The sequence below is a fragment of the Halyomorpha halys genome, unplaced genomic scaffold, assembly GCF_000696795.3.
Source record: "Halyomorpha halys isolate HHAL.00 unplaced genomic scaffold, Hhal_1.1 Scaffold814.1, whole genome shotgun sequence".
Lineage (NCBI taxonomy): Eukaryota > Metazoa > Arthropoda > Insecta > Hemiptera > Pentatomidae > Halyomorpha > Halyomorpha halys.
Genome location: NW_027107888.1, coordinates 114,184 through 137,485, shown reverse-complemented (window position 1 = coordinate 137,485; position 23,302 = coordinate 114,184). Strand labels below are relative to the sequence as shown.

The following is a 23,302-nucleotide window of genomic DNA, read 5'->3' as shown; positions in this document are numbered from 1 at the left end:
AATTGCTTAACATTAGACATCTTGTTTGTAAATTAAAATTTTAGTGAAATAAACTTGTCTATGATTATTAAATAAATATACCTTTACAAATTTTCATGTATAATAAATTTAACATTACCTATAAATTCTGACTTTAATTTTCTAATGTTAATTGTAGGAAAAAATAAGCAAATCATCTATTAAAAAATATAAAATAAAGTAAATGAAACGTAATTATTTAATGATTTATATTTTTCTCATTTAAGGATTAATAGAAAATGTGTTCTAATTACAAATGTCTTTCATTAATGAATTTATATATGCTATTATTTTTTCTAAAATATGTTTTTATTTTTTTAATAAAAACAATTTTTATGTTCTGTTTCAACCAAGAAAAATAGTTATACTGATAAAAGGAATCATTCACACTATATTTATCAAAGAAAATTGTAAATTGTATTAAAAAAAATTAACTCATCATTGGATAATCGAAAGTAACTTATATAAAAGTAATCTGAGCTCGGTTAACATGTATAAGTAACCTATGTTTAAGGAACTCGGTTACATTTATAAGTAATCTGAGATCGGGTAATCTTTGAGGTTTTTGAAAATAAAGTAAAAAGATAAATTTACAACGCTGAATTTTGGGAACTGCACCCGGTAAATATAAGATGCAGCGAATAAGATGGGCATGTAAGGTTGTAGGGCTTAGCAACGAAGGGAATCCTAAAATATTAATAAAGACTAAACTCGCAGGTAAACGTCCGAGGAGTAGACCGAAACGTAGATGTGAGTAATGGTTTAAGTCTGATTTATTAGATTTACGGGTTCGCTATGCCTGTGTTTCCTATTGATGCGATCTGTGAATGTCTGGGATCTTACCTAATTTGTCCGTAATTTTTTTATACATTCTTAATTTTGCTTCTGATATTCAATCCCTGTTGTAAGCCAGTGTACAATTATTCTAATAATACATTTTTGGAAAGGCTAACATGCGAGATTGTTTGCACCATAAGCCAAAGTGTTTTTATTGAAAATATTATAGTGTATTTATGTTTGTCCTTTTTGGCCTAGGGCCCCTGGGATATTCTTGTACATGATTAATAACCCCGTATTCAACCCAGGTTGCTATTTCCTCACTTGGATAATGGTATCGAGTTTGGGCGCTCTAATTTTTTCTGTGTTTTTAATTAGCATTATTCTAATTATTTATGATATTATATATCTTCTTTTTTACATATATAATGTTACTCCTTGCAAGGAATGTTGAGTTGGTATTGACTCACCATTGCTGGCCATTCCTCGTTCTATTTCTGGAAGATTGCTGATAGCGCTAGGTAGGAAATAATAATCTTATGACTAATATCTCACTCATTTCTCCAACTGCCGCTATGCCAGCTTCTTATATTATTTGTGTCATTTATAAATTATTAAACCATTACAGAATTTTTTATTGTTGTATTATTTATCATGGTTTACTGTAGCATTACCTTACAATTTGTCTTTAAACTAAGTAAATATTGCATCATGAAAAGCCCGACGTCATCTTTATATTCTTCCCCTTTTTATCGTTCTTTATTTTTTAGAGTTCAATAAGTAAAAAAAAAAAAAAACTGCTGAATAATAGTTGTTTATAATTCAAAATTATACATCTCATCCACAGCCTAATTAAATCAATTTCTGAAAATTGTTCAGGTCTGTAAAAAAAAAAATTATATAAAGCTATAAATACAAAAATGAATATTTTTAACGTTATTAAATTATAAAGAGTGTACTCATTTTTTTTTTAAGCAAACAACTTTACCAAAAGGAAAATTATTCGGAGGAGCGTCACTAAACAGATGTGTGTAGAGAACGATGGACAGTATCGGCGTCGAACCTTCGGTTCTCAATGCCTTTATTATTATTTGTTATCAAGTCCATGTTAAGAAAGTTTTTCGAGTGATTGTATTTAATTATTTTTATTTACTGTTTTTGAAATGTCCAAGTTGGCGTTTAACTAAACTCTTCTTTTTTAAATAAAACCCACTTCTTCTGAGAGCTTATTATTTATTATTACGTTGTTCTACAAAGCCTGGAGATTTCATAAATAAAATTGCGGTTAGGGTCTCTCAAGGTTCTATCTTGGTCTCTCATATGTACTTAATATAAAAATATGACTTACCGACGTACGAATACTTACTCACTGTGCCGGCGATTATTGTGAGAAACAGAGGCACTGGGCGTTTTGAATTTACGACATAATAGGGATATTCATGATGTTTTAAATGTAAAATGTTTTGACATGTTAAATGTTATAAGTATAGGATTGTGAACAGCCCTATTTAAGGTTATGTTAAATGTTAACATCATAAGAGCTCCTCACGGATTATCTGAGCACCTTGTTTTATAACCTTTCCTTCCACAACTTCACGTTATTGTTTACTTCTAAGTTTATATTAAAGTAATTTATTACAATATACCTATATTAAGTGAAAAGTAGAAGTTGTATAAAATTTTGGCTACTGAGTGTCTTGTTGATCATCTAACTTGTGAGAAAGAGAATCAAGATGGGTTAATTAGCGACTTTCATTGCATTATTATTATTATATTCATCCATTGTTTTATTATTTATAAAATCATCCAAACAATTCTAACATAAAAAAAGCAACACAAACTACGAGCAAGTAACCTAACACAACAAACAAAAAGGTGACGAGCTCAGCTGGTCTGTTGCGTAACGTAATCTCCATTAACAGACCTAGTAACTGACTCTCAACAATGTTATATGTTATATCGTTTTAACTTGGTAAAAGAAAGAAATATTTCTCCATTTAACAAAAGTTTTTCCATTTAACATGTTAAACTAAAGATCATGAATACCCCTAATATTGAGAGGTTGCAAAACTAGTGTAAGATATGGAAATAAAAGCTTGAACACTAGTCTCAATATGTTGTATTTACACCATTACGCCTCGAAACCTGCCCTCCAGTTAACATAGACAACCCACCCCAAATAAATACAGTAATGCTTGCCAAGTTTGCCACTTGCCGCAAATTTAAGACTAGTACAAATGTTTTGTAAACAAAGGTCATTTTTTTTCTATTACACTGGAATTACCTTGTTTTTATTATATAATGGAACAAAATAAAAATTGACATAACTAAAAGAAACGTAAATATCAGGAATATAGGTTGTAGATAATAAAAATTCATATAAATATTATTACATAACCTATAAATTCAACTTTCATTCCAGATTTTTTCAGAAATTTTTTAATTTAATTACCTGGACATATGTCATCACAAAAATATATTTGTTCTATGTTAATCAAAAATTAACTATTAAAGTTTATTTACAAGATTTAAAACATTTTATTTACACCGAATGGGTAGAATTTTAAAATATACAATATTAAATAAGAGTTGATTATTGAATCTAAAGGTTGGAGAAATTCTTTAATTAATTAAAACACGCAGAGCTCAACTATTTATTTTTTGGCATTCTAAAACAATGTAAACTGAAAATAAACATGTGAATGCGGCATAAGTGTCCTTTGATATTTGCCTAAAGACCGAAATCCGACGCGAACTTGTACGAGCCAATCTGAATAACCCATCCACATGCTTGCGCATGAGTGATTTTGACAAACGTGTAGACATGCTTGGGACTTTACAACAGATTGACGTTTAACCCTCATGTCAAGACAAAACAATAAATTTCCGAATGAGAGTATTATATTCGATACTCAATAGACGTTTTAAACTAACCCTACCAAACAGAAATTTAACGTGTACAGGTAATTAATCAAACCTATTTAGGCTTATTCTTGCTACGTTTATGGACTTAAAAAAAAATCTCATATTCAAAAATTACAAACGACTTTAGGGCTGTTAACGAACTCATTCCTCGAAATTTCTATACCTTTCACCACGCATTTCTATGTAAATCATTTTCGTTACGAATTACAAAATTTCATTGGGTTCTCTAAAAATTGCAAGTATAAATCAATAAATTCGTACTGAAAATTGTAAGAAATGATGTTTGTGATATAACTCGACGGAGGGTGACAGTTATGGAGGACGCACTGCTGTGTACTACTGTCACTCTAATACCTATCCGTGGCAGCTCATTCACTTATTGTAATAACTTTTACAAGTACAAATAGAATTCTTAAATTACAAGGAAAAAGAAAGGAAGGATGCTCATTATTTTTTAGTTTTAACTTTATTTATCCATATTTCTCGGACTTAGTAACGAAATGGAGGATTGCTTTCAGGCTGCTCTTGCATATATGGGTTAGAATCGTGGTAGGAGGACGAATGCGTGGAAACAGTGATTGAATCGACATCGAACCTTCGGGTTCGCTATATATTTTATTATTACTATTTTTATAAGGTGCCATTACATTTGTAAATTAAGTTAATCTTTCTAAATTGTGTATTTATTTTTGCCGCCTATTGGTTGATGACATTATTAATAAACCTTTAAAACTGTGAGTGTATTACTAATATAGACACTCTCACTGTCGGGGCGTGACAGGGGACTGTGCACAGTATATTATAGTGTGGTAGTGTGGTAGTGTGGTCGGTGATCGACCATGACCTGCCACGAGGCCCCTGTTCCCCCACCAGGCCGCCAGATGGCATCTCCATCGTCCTCTTCCAATCCTTAAATCCTCAGGTATTTTCTCCGCCTCGCCCCACCAATTTACCAGTTGGTTGTCTTCGAAAACAAAATTATCGATTTGAAGATAATAAATCGATTGGAGTATTGTTTACAATCGGTATTATTGACGACGTAGCGAGGTTACATAAGATACCCAATAGAAGAGTTTCTAACAATAGCTTGCACTATTTCCAACTGATAATTTTCTCCATTAGTCGACATTTTCTTGCATAAATTTATACATTTTTTGAGTAGTTAGTTGTTTTTTTCCATTACTCCTTATTTCCTTTTTTGATAATTTGATTTTTTTTAATATCTCCTTTTCCTGTTGATTAGCATTAAGCCATGAGAAGTAAAAAACCTATTATATTTTTACATATAGATAAAAACAACCTTAATAAATTTATAATATTCTTTCTGTGACTTAAATTAAATCCACACATTTTTTATTATTTTAATGTTTAAACAACGTTGTAAAGAATATATTAATAATGCTAAAAAGATAAATCAATTAAGTTATCTAAATTGGTGATACTGATAATATCAGAAACATGAAATAAAAATAAAAATGATCCCAATGAATAATGTCAACAAAATTGATTTTTTCCCATAATAGTTAAAGCATTCAATAGGTATCTGTGAGATTAAAAATTGATAATTCTTTAATAAATTTGTATAGAATGAGGCTAAGTATTCTTTCATTTATAAGTTTATTTAAAAAAAATAAGGATTATCAGTTACTAAACATTAATTTGAACAAGTAATAAAAAATACCAACCTCATGACATGAAGTTGTCATTCTGTATAGTGTAACATGTTGCGTTGCAGAACATTCAAAAACCAAATACTGGATTTATCAAACAAATATTTTTTAAACTTCATTAAAAACAGTGTTAGTCGCAAAATTGTAATAATCGTATGCTATCTGAGTATATGTGCTTAATCTTCAAAATAATGACGGAATCGTTGTTATGGTGAAGTATTAGTTGAGATATGGCGTACGGACAATAAAACACCTTTGAGAAATAGAAGGATTTTTGTGGAAAATTTATTGTATACATTAGGTTCGTTAATTTTCTAAATTTAATGTACTTTAATTTTGTACAGAATTCAATTTTCACCAAGCAATATTTTTCACAATATTTCATAATACATTTCACACAACTTTCACTTACTAACCTACTTGCGTCCCCAAAGTTTTGTGTATGTCAGTGAGCTAGTGTTATTTCTATTCTTGTGATTTTCGTAAAAAAAAATATCTAAAGACTAGAGAAGACGAAAATTATGAACAAAAAATTTTTATTTTTCTGTTGCTACAAAATATCGTATATAATTGCTCATTGATTCACCAAGTTTAAGAAAATCGAAAAAGTGTGAAATATCGATTCTGTAAAGTGGTATACTAACACGGTAAGCTGATTTTAGCGAAATAGCTGCTGCCACATCTCAGATATATTTCATGCGACTTTGTGTTTTTGAGCTAGGGTGTTCAACAAACTCACTGACCATTTTGGGAAACTAAATGCGAAAATTGGAATTCGAAATTTTTCACGATTGCAATACTTTCCTTTACCATGTATTCCGTATATACATAAGTGAAAATTAAACATTAAAAGTTTTTACCCTTTCACGTTCCACATTCGATGTGCAAACCTATGGAAAAGTCCCATCTTCCCAGATCTTAATCTATTGGAGATTGCTAAAGTATATGAAACTGGTCGAAAAATGAAAGGTGTTAATTTTTTTAAATATTAACATTAACTGTCTACTTAAACTATGGAGTGTTGATACCTAGTTGCTTAATATACATAAAAACAGAGAATAATCACAAAACTCAAAATTTCTACTGCTAAACTATATATTACAATAGTACATATACACTTATTTTGACAGAATTTGTTTATAAAATGAATTGATAAATGATTAGTCCAAATAAAAAAAAAAAAAATCAATCAGAACGGAGGAAACAACAAATCGTTGGTGCTAATATAAAAATTATCACAACAGAAATTATAATGTAATAAATATTCAAAAATGTATAGATTATATTGGGGATGAGCAAGTATTTACACAATACCATATTATTTTATGACCTACAATGTATGGTTGTATTAGGATGGCGTAGTTAAAAAACGATAAAGTGTTTATCTATAAACCGATTATTAATACAGCTGAACTAGCAGTATGTTCTGTACATAATAATGAGTATAGTTGAGAACAACAACAACAACAATAAGGGGCAGAGAGCAAGGCTCAAGGGGGCATCAACCTCCTCCTGCCACGCCTCATCTCACACATCGATCTTCTCAATTCGATTGTGGCAGGTCGGAGGAGTATTAACTATCGATTATATATCCAAATCGTCGGACGTCATAAAGGATTCCAAAGAAGCTCTTAGGGAGATTGGTTCTCGGGTGTATACAGTACTAACCTCAATGTGTTGTTCTAGATTACATCAACTACCTACCACAATTATTGTAACAAGAAACTTAATTATTGTAGCAAGAAACTTTTTTTTTTAATTTTTAATTTATTGAACGTTTAAATTTAATGAAGTTTTTTTTAAAAAATGAAGTATTTCTTAGTTTTCACGTTTTCGGAAAATTATAAAAAGCTACTGAAAAATCAAAATTTTAGGTTTAAAAAAACTTTTTTGATCCATTTTCTTAAGATAGTTAGTGGTAAACGTATTTTATATTTTTATTTAACAAACAATAAGATACTATTCTAGACTATTGCAAAATTCGGGAATACCGGAAATGAATAGAAATTTTTTTTAAAGTTATTACAAAAAAAGCGACATGAGATATTCTGTTTTTGTATAATATTTTTTAGATATTATTAAATAATTTTTGTATTTTCCGCAGTTATCTCTGAAAAAGTCTTTTCTTCATTATTATTTATTTTTACTTCTATATGCAGATATATCGTTTTCTTATAAACAATTAAGGTATAATTAAGTAATTTGTGTATATTGTGCAGTTACCTGTGAAGAGGCCGTTGTTTATTCAAATAAATACCATTTTGTTCATTGATCAACTTTTTTTTTTCGATATCTAACTTTGTTTACTCGTTAACTTTGTTACTATACTTATTATACTTACTTTTAGTTAATACTTAACTGTAGGATTACTATAGCCAACAAAATAAATGATATTTTACAAAAGTTCTTTCTTTGGCGTGGGTTCTTACTGTCCTAAAGAAGAGAAATCAGTTAGTCCAAAGTTATCGAAAACGGCAAGACTTTTGAGAATAGATAGTTTATTATTGATATAAAACAAGTCTAATTCCATTTTTTGATTATAAATCTACTAAATAGTAATCAGTTTCTTATCATAATCGTGCAGTAACAGCTGTTCTTCAAATCTAGACCCAAATCATCTCTCAATGTCGGATTCTTACATGAAAAAACTATTAAATCGTTATGAAATAGAAAATATCTAAAATGTTCGAGGTTCGGTCGAGAAACAGTTCCAAAAAAAATACTGATTTTCCTTTCCTATAACTATTAAACCGAATCCAATGAAAATTCCTTGGTAAAACGAAACAGAGATATTAAATCTTAAAAAAAATAAATAAAGATGCAGGAAAACAACTCCTTCACTGATTTTGATCCCCAGAAAACAACCCTACATGCCAAATTTCAACTTATATGATCCAAAAGCAGCAAACATTCAAACGAAGTTGAAGCAGTTATAATATATTAAAAATTATAAATCTAAAGGATAAACTTTACATCAATCAAAATAAAAAAACAGAATGGCCGCAAACGTGCGAACGAAACTGAAACAGTTCTGATGTATTAGAAATTATAAATCTGAAAATGTCAGTCCGTGATTGAAGAATCGACGTTAGATCAATCGACCTCACACTCAGCTTGGACCACATAACGCCCGAACCCATTTAGCTCTCGGATATAGAGGCCTTGTTTACAAATAAATTCCTATTTGGATATTTAGAACCAAAGCAACCTAAGGGTTCTGAGTTCAGTCTATTTTAGACCGAGTCCCATCCATTTCTTGTCAGTTTTGGGATCACTAACAATATCATGCAACCCATAACTGAGGCGGATAATACATCAAATTGGAATCAGGGAATTAAGGCCTTAAAAAAATCCCCAATTTTTTTTAATGACAATGATTTGCTTAATTATGATCATGCAAAAGTACGCTGCGCGTAATAATCATCTTTACAGGAATTAATTATCAAAATAATAAAAAAAAAAACGGAAAGTTCCTTAGCAGATTTAAGAAATTGTTCAGAAGGGAGATTTTGTTATACTGAAAATGATGATACTATTGATTCTTCTAGACGTCATATTGGGAAATGGGTGTCAGCAGGGGGGGGGGAGCCCCCTAGATTTTTGAGACCCATAAAAAAGAAATAAAGAAAATAGTGAGCTTATTTGATAGATGGTTTCTTTCTGAAAAGATGCTACTAAGGTAACATGGCTGTGTTAACTCCTTCACCGATCACAAGATCAGAACCAAACCTTTGAAAGGACAAAATAGGCGTAGATTCTTCGCCTATGTATAAAAAGGTAAAATTCAATGAGCAGAATTATTCATTATATTCTTATCTCTAAAATTAATGGGGAAAATGAATAAAAAGGTACCTTTTTTAGATTCCATTCTTCTTATTATAACTTACAGTTTGCCTTTTTAGTAATCACAGGGTGTCAGAAGAGATGGTTAGCATTTTTGCCAGCAATCCCAGAAGGCTGATGCTCTCATAGCAAACCTCTTATAATTTTATATTTATTGTGTGTATTTATGTACAGTAATCAAGTTTATGCTCGATTTTCAAGATTCATTTGCAATAATTTATTGTGGTTGTAGGTAATTAAAATTTTAAAAGTAATGATTGATTTGAAGTAATATTGTTGGGGCTATTTCTTGGAATGATGCAGAATTACGTATCTCTCATTTACCCAACGTTCCAGAGTGGACTATATATATATATATATATACATATACATATGCGCAAGTGTGTGAATCGGCTGAAGTCTGCTCCCCCTTGGCGAAATCCTGCCTACGCCTATTAGTACAAGAAAAAAAGGCAGTTATTTCACCCCAATTTTTGATTACTTTAATGAAAACTATGTATAATGATGACAAGATTGATGAGTCTGCCAAGTATAGGTAGAGGAAATAAAAAATGGCGGCTGTTTCAAAGCGATAAAAAAAACTAATTTTTCATTCGAAACTAAAACAAAATCTAATAGAAAATCTAAGAGAACATTGTTTAAATAAGAGTAAATTTTTTGAAATATTAACCCAAAAAGAGCTATTTACGTCCAATAGTTCTCGAGATATAGCTTTTTAAAAAGCAAAATTTCATAAAAATCTACTGAAAGATTAGTAGTTAGTTAATTTATTTTGAGAAATCTATATCTCAGGAACTATGTGACGTACAGATGTCTATTAGCACTTAAATTAAAGCTAGTTTAATAGACTATAAAAAAGTTCATGACCTTTACCTTCGTAGGAATAGTAGTTTTCATGATCTTTGCTAAACTAAATTGATTTATAGTTGTTCGAGGAATAAGTTTTATTTATGAAAAACTTCATTTCAGAAACCATTAGACGTACAGATGTCTCCCAGTGCTCAAATTAAAACTAATTAAATTTACTACAAAATAGTTAATTATGTTTATCTTTGTAGGAGTAGCAGTTTTTATGATAATTATATTATTATTATTATTATATTATTATGATATTTGACAAAGTACACTCACAAAATGTTAATTTCTATTTGTTCGTATAAAATGTTGGATTTTTGAAAAATATATCTCTAGATCCATAAGATGTCTGTCAACACTCAAAATAAAGAAAATTTAACTTACTGTAAAGTAGTTTATGACACTTATCTTCGTAGGGGTAGTAGTTTTTATGCTATTCACCTATGAATATAAATTTGGCAAATGAAAATTTGTTTGAACAACTATAAATCAATATATTTTAGCGAATTTCGTGTACACTATTACACCTAAGAAGATAAACATTATAAACTACTTTATAGCTCATTAAACTAGGTTTAATATGAGTGCTAATAGACATCTGTACGCCAAATGGTTTTTGAGATATAATTTTTTCAAAATAAATTCACTAACTACTGATAAATTTTTCAAAATAAATTCACTAACTACTGATCTTTCAGTACGTCCCATACAACATTTTTATGAAATGTTGCTTTTTAAAATGCTATATTTCGAGAACTATTTAACGTAAATAACTCTATTAGGGCTCATATTTTAGCAAATGTACTCTTCTTTAAATGACGTTCTTTTAGGTTTTCTTGTGTTGTTCCTAATTTTTAAGATATACAGCTCCGAATGAAAAATTAGTTTTTTTTATCGCTTTTAAACAACCGCCATTTTTTATTCCCCCTACCTATACTTGGCAGACTCATCAATTTTGACTATTAATTATACCTAGTTTTCAATTCACTAATCAAAAATTGGGGTGAGATAACTGCCTTTTTTCTCCTCTTGGGCTCTTGTACTATATGTATTGGGCCGGCCATTTTTGATATAACAAGCATTAAAAAAAAATGTATATCCACTGCATTGATAGAGAAAAGAACTAACATGTTGACCTTTTACTGAATAAAAGTGAACATGAAGACTTTATGTATTCATAAATAAACAAATAAAGGAATCGAATAGATAAATAGTATTAATATTGTTTAAATAAAACAGCCTAGAGAGACGGGCACTGAATAGTAGTGCATGTTAGCATGTTAGGTTGCTAAGACACACAACATTGAGGACCCGGAATGGTTCAGTCTGATCCGGTTCTTGGGGTAATTTGTTGCCGTTGTGTTGGTAGCCCTTAACGAGAGCTGTGTACTTTTTGTGTACAGAACGTCTCGTTAGAGTTAGTCAGTCCGTAGAGTTCTAGTAGGCGTGTACGGGCCCATCTTACAAATTTCGTGGAGCATTTTTCCATTTTTCGTTCGATTGAATATATATATATTTTTTTTTTTGCTTTTCATCTGGCATCCTACGTTTAACACTTACGGACTATCCCTTTTTCTAATCACGGCGTTTGGATTGAATTTAACATAAATATTAAAAAGGTAATCGATATCGAAAACATATAGCGAACAAATGGAGGTATACACTCATTCTCATTTTAGTATTTAGAATAGTATATATTTATTCAGAAAATTATGCATTTTTTATCCTATTGGACAAAAATATATCAAAGGAGGCCGAGAAATGTAGTTTAATTTAGATAATGGCCTAAACGGATCAAGTGTTACAAGTAAAAAGATTTTGATTTGATAAACCGAATTTTTTTTTTTTCACATTTATCGCCGTTCCTAGATATATCTGTAGCTAGAAATTTTTTCTCATTAATTTGTAGTAAAACCGTTTAATAATACCCATTTTTAAAAAAAAAAAAAATTTTTTTGTCCAAATTGAGTCTCAAAAACTCATTGTTTCGGCCTACTGGGGCATCCTCTAGGATAATTTTTTTTTAAATATTTTATTTATTGTTGTTTACAACTGGATAAAATATATAAACAACTAATAAATTTGCTGTTAGTGATAAATTGACATGATACAAACATGTGGATAATCTACTCACTGATAGAACTCCAAAAGGACCATCTTAAATATAAATTTACACTTCACATCCAATGATTTAAATACTATTTAAAGGTCCCTAAAATGCAATCGATGAATTTCAGCCATCATTTGCAGGAGAGCAATATATGTTACATTTACTCCCCCCCTCCTCCTCCCCTATTTTAGAGAATCTAATGCTAATTAAATTATGGTAAGAGATTTTGCAATTATGTTGATTCTACTGTTTTTATTTATTTATTTTTTAAAGCAAGGAGTCACAAATACAAAAACAAAATGGAATACTTTTCTATAATTTTTGATTATACAAAAAATATTGAACTAAAAAAATTTTAACTTTTTTATTTTACTTTAAAATATCATTTATTACATCTCCAATTTGCTGCCGTAAAAATACATTTGTGGCAAATTTGTACTTATTAGTACACCCACTTTATCCCCACCCATCTAATACACGCTTCCTTGCAGTACAAAACATGAAACTCATTCCCTCTAATTAGAAATACTATTCTTAAAAAATTTTCAAATTAGGTTACAGTATCATAATTTGAAAACACCACTGAAATTAATTTCAAAGCTCCAGATATAGTTGCCACTATTTACACAGTTAACTGTATGCATATATTTCTGAATAAAGAAAAATGTTTAAATACATATATGTAAAGCAGATACCTGATATACGGTTTCCATATTGTAGCAGCAGACATTACTCAAATACACGAATTTAAGGATAATATCCAATTGGTCATAAACCATGGATTATGCCTGATACTATACCTATTAGAGAAGGTTGCCATTCTCTTGAAACAAACCATCCATAGACCAAATTTCCTTGTTGACACTTAAATTATCCGTTTTTTGGTACCTGACTCTCTTATTAAATTTTCTTCCTCCGATAAAAGACTTAAAATAAGGGCACTTTACTCTATAAAGCATTTTGACTATCTTACCTTTTTGTCCAATGAGATTCTTTTTTTCGCAAAGGCAGGGACGATTAGATGTAACCTTGACGCCTATTGGCCCGTGATTGCTAGCCGTAATAATTACCATATTATCGCTGGTGCTACGCGCGTCAGCCATTTGTCGTCACTGATGTTTAATTCACTTGTTTATTAGCTCCATTTGCGTAATTGTATTTATCTTTTATTTACTTAAAGGATTTGACTACCTAATGCTGCAACTCAGCATAAGGTATTTTTACAATTAGTTCAAGTACAGGAGTAGTTTCGTCGACTATATCGTACTATATATGTTATTTTAATGATTTATTATACATATACATTTATGTAAAATTATACATACGAGCTGTTTAATTAATCCTTACAGTATTACCTACTTATCTTTTTTATTTTTTTCGGTTGTATACGAAGCATCAAAAACAACATCAAATCATATTTATCTAAATCTGATTTTGATTTTAAAAGGAAGTGAACTTTTTTTTTTTTAATTTTCAGTTCAAATTTTTTATTAAGAAGAACATATATATTTTTTTCAAATATTATTGGTGTTCATTTACAACGAGGGAGAAAAGTAATGATGTCATGTTAAATGTAAAAAGTTTTAACATGCTAAATGTTATAAGTATAGGATTCTAAGCTGCCTAAGTTAAATTCCATCTTATATGTTAAATGCAGAGAAGCTCCTTGTGGATTTTCTGGGCAACTTGTATTGTAATCTTATAATCTGTACGAGATAATAAAATATCCAACAACTTCGTCACATTATCTTTCCTTGTTCCTTGTTTCCTCACTTAATTTTTTTTTTCATTACTTTATTAGAGCTTCAAAAGATCCAAAACAAACCAAACCTAGGAGCAACTAACCTATTAAAACAACATCAGACAAAATAATTTGGAGCTCAGTTTGTCTGTTGCCTGACGTCATTCTCCATTTAGCATACCATTTAACAGAATATCAACTGCTAAATGTTATATCGTTTTAACATGCTAAAAGAATCAAATATTTTTCCATTTAACATAATATAACATGTTAAATAGATGATCATAAATACTGCTGTGGTCATTCCACCAAAAACTTTTTTTTTTTAATTATAGAATAAAAAGAAATTTAAAAATTTACTGCAGCTTGTAAAGTACATATTCTATTTCGGCCATTTATACTACGATTGCGCACTTCATATTATAAACTAACTGTCATATTTTACCTTTAAATGTTATATTTTTATACCATTATAAAAAAACAAAAACAAAGTAGGAATGATAAATAACCAATGTATTAATTTAATTTTTTTTTAAATTTCGGTACATTATGAAGTAAGCATGATTAAATTGACAATATCAATAAATGAGTTTATTTCGGAAATTTTTGTATAGTTATTTTTTAAAATTTAAGTTATTCATTATGAATTATCAAACGTGGCCTAAGTAACGAAATCAGATTTATAAAAAAAAAAATCTATCCTCTTAAAATTAATTCTTTTTAGTGCTTACTAAAAAATAAAATAATACTAAAAAAAAAATAAAATGATTAAGTGTATATTTATCAAAATATTTATTTTTTTATTAATTTAGGTATAATTGAAAAACGTTTCTTACTCTACACCAATGTTAGCTGCTATAAATAAAAGGTTAAATCTTTTTAAAAGAAAAAAATAAGTCATTTCTGAAATCAGCATTTTGCGTTTGAATCAGATTGTTATATTCATTTATAACAGTTTCTAACCATTATTAATTTTATTTTTAACTTGCAAGATTATTAGTTTTAAGTATAAGATTAATGAAAACAAATGCAATAGTTTGCTCGAAAAAGTACAAAAAATATTTATTATACTCCACTTTACAGGATATTATTATTACAGTAATTATTGTATATATATATTTATTAGCATTATTATGATTACACACCCTGCAAAGTGGGGAAAACGTTGGTTTAGAATAAATGTGTTTTTTACTATTTTGACCCCAACCACCCGAAATTTCTTTCTTCATTTATTTTTAACCGGTCACCCGTTCATTGGAAATTGTTTAAATATAGCTAAATAAAAAAAATAAATGAAACCTTGAATTCTTGATATTTTTCACAGGTAGTGTTTGATACCTTAAAACGGCGTGACACCTGTCAGGTATCATAATCATTCAAAAAAAGTTACATCGAAATTCATGTTTGCATCAGTGTCATGTCTACATCAGGAAAAAAAATTACTTCTATAAATAATTATTTAAAAACATATAAATTCCACCCCTATTATTAAGATATAATTCCTGTGATGTTATCGAAGCTGATGTATTGATTTTACCTTTTTTTGATTTAAATTTTTAATTTAAAGGGAAAAAACATTGATTTGCCTCTCCAACATTTAAAATATTAAAAGAATTTCAAAAATATTAATAATTTTTGAAATTCTTCTTATATTATTTTTTATAATCTGGCCGACGTATCTTTTCTGTATACTGGAGTTTAGAACATAGAAATGATAAAATTAAACTAAAAACTGATAAACCCTATACTTCCTCAACTGATATAATGGAACATTTACCAGGAATTTATTGTGGCTGTCTCGGTTTGATAAGAATAATCGGGCAAAGACTTATGTAGTTAATGTGGGAAGTCCCAATCTGGGTTTGGTTGTAATTTTTTTATTGATTTATTGAAATTTACAAGTATATACAAATAATAAAACAACTACTTGTGAAGTAAGGAAATAAAACATGATAATAGCATGGGGATCAACTCATTGGTAGCTCCTCCTTAATTATTCTAATTTAGAGGGTCTCGTGACTATCTTCTTTTCAGAAACCTCGCGGGATTGTCGTTATGGATTGGGTTGAAAAGTTACGAACTAGTAGGTTAGTATGGGCAAGGAGTTTGGAATTAAAGGAGATATTCGTATATCTATTATGGGCCAAATCTGCTACAAATGTATTATTGAGGTCTTTATTTATAATTTTATTTGTATCATTATAAGGAGCATTAAGGATTATTTGTGAGGGCTGGAAACGGAAGGAATTCTCTGTTTTTAGTGGAGCTCCAAATAGACCTGATAATGAAGTATTTTCAAGTAAATTTAGTAATCTGAATGTACAAGCAGTTTCTTATCGCTTCAGTCTTGTATGACGACTCCATGTAATTCGTTTGTCATGATAGAGTTTTCTACAGGAAGAAGTGGGATATTGTTTAAGGATGCTGTAGAGTAGGGAAACACATGTTTATAAATTTGATAGAGTTTATGAAGTAGTCCCAGAAGCCTGAATTTTTACGTGACAAGATAGTACCATGCAATACATTTCCGTACATTTTTAAAAAAATTTTTTTAATATTTCCTATTAACTTCAATTGAATCTTACTGGAACTAAATTGATTATTTATGCCTTTTATTATAGTTAGTGGCGTTACATAGATTTATTAAACATATAATGATTATTACACATATAATTATATAATAAATTATAAATATATGATTTTTAATGTATATGTTTTATGTTACAGAGAACGTTGGCTCCTACCGGGGCGTGGAGATAACTCCACAGTATCAAGGACTTCCTTCAAAAGGTTCGTTGCATTATTCATTTTATTTTTATTATCTATAAAAAATAATATGTTAAAATTAATTTAATTTAAAAAAAAAAACTTTATTTCGTATACGCCTTACTAATAATTGTTCACATATTTTATAAAACCTGACATATTCCTCTGTTCAAAGTAAGATATAGCACAATATTATACGGTAATTTAGAATATATTCTTCAATTTATGTAGGTTGGAAATAGTATGGAAGTCAAACTTCATCGAAAAATTGTCAAGAAATAATTAACCACGTCTGATTAATTATTTCTAGACAACTATTGACGGTGTGGGATGCTTTCAAGTTCCGTATGAGTCGGAGTTTAAAAAAAAAATGAAATTAAAAATACCAAATATAATATTGGAATCAAAGTATTTGTTTGAATCTTACTGCTAAAAAAAAATTACCGTGTCTTATTTGTGTTTAAAAGTGCCGTGATTTATTTATTGAATTTAATATAAAAAAATAATGAACGAGAAAAACAATTATCTGTAATAATAAATAATTACATAAAATGTTTGTACAATAATATATATGACACTAAATAAATAATAAGATTAAAATACAACTATGCATCATCACTTATTAAATCCACTAGAAATTTACAAAATCTGACGCCAAGGGTTTTTTATCAGCAACTGATATGGTACTTGATCGAGTAGTAAGAGATCATCGAAAGTATCTCTGATTAATGATAAGTTCTATTCTCAACAGTTTTTTAATTACTTTTGACGCACATTAGGACTGCCATATTGGATATTCTTCGAAATCAACTTGTAGAGAAAAAAATCTAGTCATCCTAAAACTTTTTTGATTGATTATTATACTGATTTTACTTGAAAAATTATCTGTTAAGTTGTGTAAAAATAATATCTTTTATTTTTAATGCTTTTGATCTGGTCCTACAAACGGGACTGCTTTACATTCTGTAAATTCATACGGCCTATATACTTTCCAATTACCCCTCCCTTTCTCACTTGTACATTATTCTAAGTAAGTCATAATACTGTTTAATAATGTCCCTTTTCTCTGTCCGTTGGTATACCTCAAGGCAGTATTCTCGGCCATATCCACTACACTGTAAATACAGCTTACATCCCAACCTTGTCTTCTCTTCGTATGTCGATGGTACATGTTTGTTCTCTGTAAATAATCTCTCGAACTTCATTCGAAATCGAAATTTGAAGAGTTATGTCAAAACTGGAGGATTAATATTAACTCCAACCAATCCCATCAAATAACCTTCACCTTTCGTCGTAAACCCCCTCCCTGGCATTTCTGTCATACGGGGTTTTTCAGCAGTGGGGTAGTGCGCTAGGGTTACGCACCGCTTCCAATAAACTTCAATTTTTTTTTTCCAGGCTTTATTGATTTATAATTATTTGGAGTGTGCCATTTATTATAAAAGGGTACCTTTTTAATTGCACCCCAACACTGAGGTAAGATGGGGCTGCACCTTATCCATCCGTTGGTCCAGCCGTCCTGTGCCTCCTCCTATACGCAACCTGAACCAGCCCTCATAGTCTCAAACTGTGTTTGCTTCTTGAGCCTCATCTTTTTATATGGATGGCTCTTCCATTCCAACGTTAAGTTAGTCGGCATGACCACCTCCTTTCACACGCAGATGATCAAGGAGTTCATGAAGAGGGGATAATTCTATAGGGCTAAATATAACTAAGTACTAAATTAAAATTCTCATGCTGAGTAGACAGGAAACTGCATGTCAATTCCGAATGTTACAATACTTACTACAAATCCAAAAGACTAATTGACATGACTATTATAGGCCTATTTAAAGTTACTGAGTTGAGTTTTGAGGCTGCACTAAAACCAGCGAATTCCTCTCATATCCAAGCCATACAACCCAAAGTCCTTTGAACAATCTAGTCCGCACCAAGTATCAATCTTTCCCCAATAAACTGTATAATCCCGAAAACACTAGTTCCTAACCTTATTCCTCTTCTATTACTCATAATCCTCCGAAGCGCCCGAAAATAAGATGACCTCGAGACCTTCTAATGTAGATTGGTTATTGGAGTTTTACTTGTACTTACATCATGTTAATTAAAATTATAAATCGTTTATTTATAATAAACTTTATCTTTTTATTTTTATAAGGTTTTAGGAGCTTATTAAGGGATCCTTAAAAAGTGAATAAACACTAATCTGTAATGTCAGTTGACATCCGAAACTATAAGAATAGACCGAAACTTAGGTGAGAGGATAGCGTTTTGACTGATGTTTTGGATTTGTTTGAAGGGGTGTTAGATGTATGTAGACGGCGTTGGTTCTCTATTCTTTTTATTATTATTAAATTCTGGTATATTGTATTACTAGTTTATAAAATGTGATGACTTCAAAACTTGTTCCTTTATGTAAACTTTCCTCTCTCCATTTAATGAGAGCATCATGAACCTCGGTTCAATACTTCTTGCTACGCCACTGATAAATTTAGGATTGATATAAAATTGGTTTGAATCCATCGCCAGCTCTTCTTATCTCCATGATATTGAAACGCAAGAGGCACTCTTTTTTTTTTTACGTCTAATTACTTCTTGGCTAACGTTGGACTTTTAATTGCACCGTTTTAGATATACATCATTAGGAAACGCAGTAAACGTGAGGAATGTTGTGTTTTTTTTTCTTTATGAGTTGACCTCGCCATGTCAACTATTACCTGTAATAACCTATCTTAACCACTTGCTTATGACGGCTTTTGAAATAAGCTTCCAGTAACTTGATGCAATGATACTTAGAAGTACTTAAACCTAATTTAATAATAATGGAGTCAATTTTATATACACTAACTTAGCTAAAGGTTAACTTGTCTGTACATTGAACCTTTGTAGAACATTCAAACTGAACGAAACAGGATAGTCTTATATATGAGGTTAGCGAGGTGATAAAAATTAATTTCATGTTATACATACATCATATGTATAATATATTGTTTAAATTGTATTATGTACAAATTATTATGTAATAAAAGTTGAGTTTTTAATCTCTTCTAGTTCTGCTGAGCTCTTCACTACGGAATTTCTAATAAAAAGGAATAATTTCCATAAAGAGTTCTCATAGAAAATCTTATTTGAATATTATTTTAGTTCCGTAATTTTTCTGATTCGACGTGTTCTGAAGGCCTAAATTACCAGAAACTGCAAACTGTTTTGAGTTTTTTCATGACTTGCGCGGGAAATGTATTGAAAAAAATACAGGTTTAAAATAAATTTTGATCATATCTTGAGTACCTCGGCCGCTCTAGGGTGACTAAAACGACATTCGGAGTGACGAATTTTTCTAATAGGTTCTGGGAAGCTGAACTTTCAAATGATTTCGTTCTTTGTGTTTCTTCGAGCTTTGTCTTTATAAGACGATAGTGCTTCCAGTCTTGCTGTATGGTTGTGAGGCTTGGACTACCTCCCGGGCTTGTGAACAGGAACACCTAGTCTTTGAAAGAAGAATCCTCAGAGGTATATATATGGTGGTTCATCGGAGGAGAGTGGAAAAGGAGGAAAAATCAGGTGCTGTATACGTTTAAGGAGTCCGATAATGGACACGTCCCCACGCTAGTAGTAGTACTGGGCTTCTTCGATCTACCGCATAGGTTCCGCGAAACTGAGGGAGTTGAGGCGTAGGTCTTTGTGATCTCGGAATTGCAGTGGTGCCGGTTCGACTTTTGTTTCTGTCTTGGTCCCAATAAATTAAAACTCCCCCCCCCCCAACCCCCCACCATGGTTAGAATAGGATCGTATCATGTAATTACCCTTACTTCTCTTTCCCCTTCTCTGTTTTTCAGAAATGACCAGGAAGTCATAAAAAAATTAATAGTAATAATAAAAATAATAATAAAGAAAATAAACCTCAAATATTTTTTTTTTTGTATTTGAAGATTATAACGGATTACTTGCTCAGTCACCGAATCACCGGTGATATAAATCACCAATATAAAATTGTTTTAAAATTAGATTTAATACTTCAATTGAATTATTCTATGCTTTGAAAATCCCAGAATTAAATTCGCTGAGAAGAACTGAAAAAGTTTACTATGTCGAATTCGCTGCTTAAAGAGACTTCATTTATCTCATTACTAAGACCAACCAAATTCTATCTTCAAACTCTGGAAAAAAATTGAGGTGTCAAACGATTCTTGAACTCAGTCTATGTGTCGTGGGATATATGTATTTCTGAATAAATGGACCTTAGTTGGAATGACTCAGCACCTCTAGAATTATGATTTAAAAAAAAAATTAGAGCCTGATTTTTATAGCAGTTGAATAAATTTATTCTGCCTATAGCGAGACTAATTGAATTGATGTGCCTTTGTAAACAAGAATCTGTGTCAAGCACTCTTTACACAATTTTTTTTTTTATATTTCCCTCCCATCTAAATTAAAATATAATGTTTTGTATAATAAGGTATTTATTTTGACTGATTAGTTGGGCAGTCTTATCATGATGTAATAATATAAAGCACATCGACAACTAGAACTGAAGCGGCAAGGAGCAGCCATGGCGGCCACGTTCTAAAAATACCTCGGGAGATAATTCTGACAGTTTATCGAATGGTCCTTCAATGTGGCCCACAGCCTTCACAATAAACTCCACTCTTCGCACCCAACATATATATACATATCTCTCCTTCGATGACAATAATATCTAGTCCCCACTGGCAACACCTTCGGAATAAAAATAGCAGAATGTTTCTAATAATTTCATTTTTAATAATAATAATAATAAAAAAATTGAAAACTAATAATTCTAAAAAATGACTGTATTTCCAATAATAATTTATACATATGTGGGAGGGTGTAGCTCAGTGGTAAGGCACTGTGCTACTAACTCCAAGGACCTTGGTTGGAATCCGGTTTTGGCAAATAATTATTTTCGCCCACCGAGTCTCATGAAGTTGGTACCCTTAATTAGGCAAGAATCTGGCGGTCGATCGTGATTCTGACTAAATCTCCTCCTTCCACTACCCATGGTTTAGTAGTTGTACTTCCTTACAAAGTTCTGCGACCTTTGACCCTACATGGGTTGTAGTAGTACACATTTAATTTTTCTTTTAATTTATACAAATTAGAAATTAACTGCTCTAAAATACCTAATATTGAGGATTTTTGTATTTTCTAATATATTTGGACAAATTTAGTGGAGCAAGATCGGTACAAATTTTAGCTTTCTTTATTGTAGCAGAAAATTCAATTGTTTGGGGGTGGTGTGATTATTTTTCGTTTTGGCACAATCACGCCCCATCGAGATGAGATTGTCACATCTTTTTCTCCTTTTTAGTTTTCATAAATTCAATTATTCCACAATCTCACACCTCTTTTCAGATTAATTTTACCGTCTTTGTTTTCATGAAAAAATATTATAATTTATAACCTATGTTGAGCCAAATCTAACGTTTAAAATCTGCAAAAAAAAAACTTTGTATTCTCCATTTTTCTGGGAGATGAAATTCTTAAAATAATTTTGTGCCTTCAACAATATTCATCGGTCATTTTGGCCGAATTATAACTTTGCTTTTCTTTCACTTAATATTATTCTTACCACACCTTTCATGGCTAAAAGAATAAAAAACAATTAACAAATACAGTTCTGTATAGGAAGAATTTACGAAATTTCGTAAAGGAAGGTATCGCTGCTTTATATAAAGTCCTAAAGGGCATGTCACTTTAATTACACATTGTCAATAAAGATAGTTAGAGCTAGTCAAAATTTTAAATAAACTATTACAATAATTTATTTATTGGAATGTTTAAAAGTCATAGAATAACAAAAAAAAAGAGTAGTACGGTCTTACCAATTCTATGAACTTATTTTAATGATAATGTGGTTACATAAAAATAAAAAGAGGTTTTGTAATAAAAATCCACAAATTATACTTCAGGTATTACAGTTAAAAACATGTGACACTCAATTTTTTTTTCGACTTTCCATATTGTGTGTGCGATATGTGATGCGGAAAATACGAAAGGATAAAATCGTTTCAGAATTTCCCGTTAAAATTCATCATCATTATTGAAACATATCTCAATTGAAATTTCATTATTATGGCAGCCATTTTAGTCTCCTCGAACGGATGATAACGGGTTCTCATAGAAAATTTGATTCTAAAACAATTTTTACGAATTTTTTGCACTGTAACGTACAAATCGTCAACAACTATAAAAAATTATTTTTAGTTCGTAAAAATTCTCATCAACTGTAAAAGCTTGTTTTCAGTTTTGACCGATTTACACCTTAGGGACGCGGTGGATCAAAAAAATATTTGATATGAATTTGTCGTAATATCACATTTACTTTTAGACTCATCCATTTGTTTCTAATCTTGCTTCCTCTTTTATTCCGGACAATCCTTCAAGGCGTCTGATAAGAAGATGTCCTCGAGACTTTATATTGTGTTGGGTGCGCTGGAGAAGACTGGAAAATTAGCAATACAGTGATATGACCTAGTTAAAACCAAATCAAAATTATAAAAGCGGATTATTGGGAGTGAACATATATACTGGGATACCTTGTATATTTCACAAATACAACGACTTCATAATCATATATAT

General features: G+C 30.4%; 1 protein-coding gene across 10 annotated transcripts in view; it reads left to right on the top strand.

Annotated features, from left to right (window-relative positions):
• Window positions 1-23,302, top strand: part of HDAC4 (histone deacetylase 4) — a 349,894-nt gene that overhangs the window by 294,298 nt on the left and 32,294 nt on the right. For all 10 annotated transcript variants that reach the window (XM_024360096.2, XM_014429679.3, XM_014429680.3 and 7 more), the window contains one exon: window positions 16,667-16,729. In XM_024360096.2, the coding sequence (XP_024215864.1) occupies window positions 16,667-16,729 (63 nt within the window). The remainder of the gene's footprint in view (window positions 1-16,666; window positions 16,730-23,302) is intronic.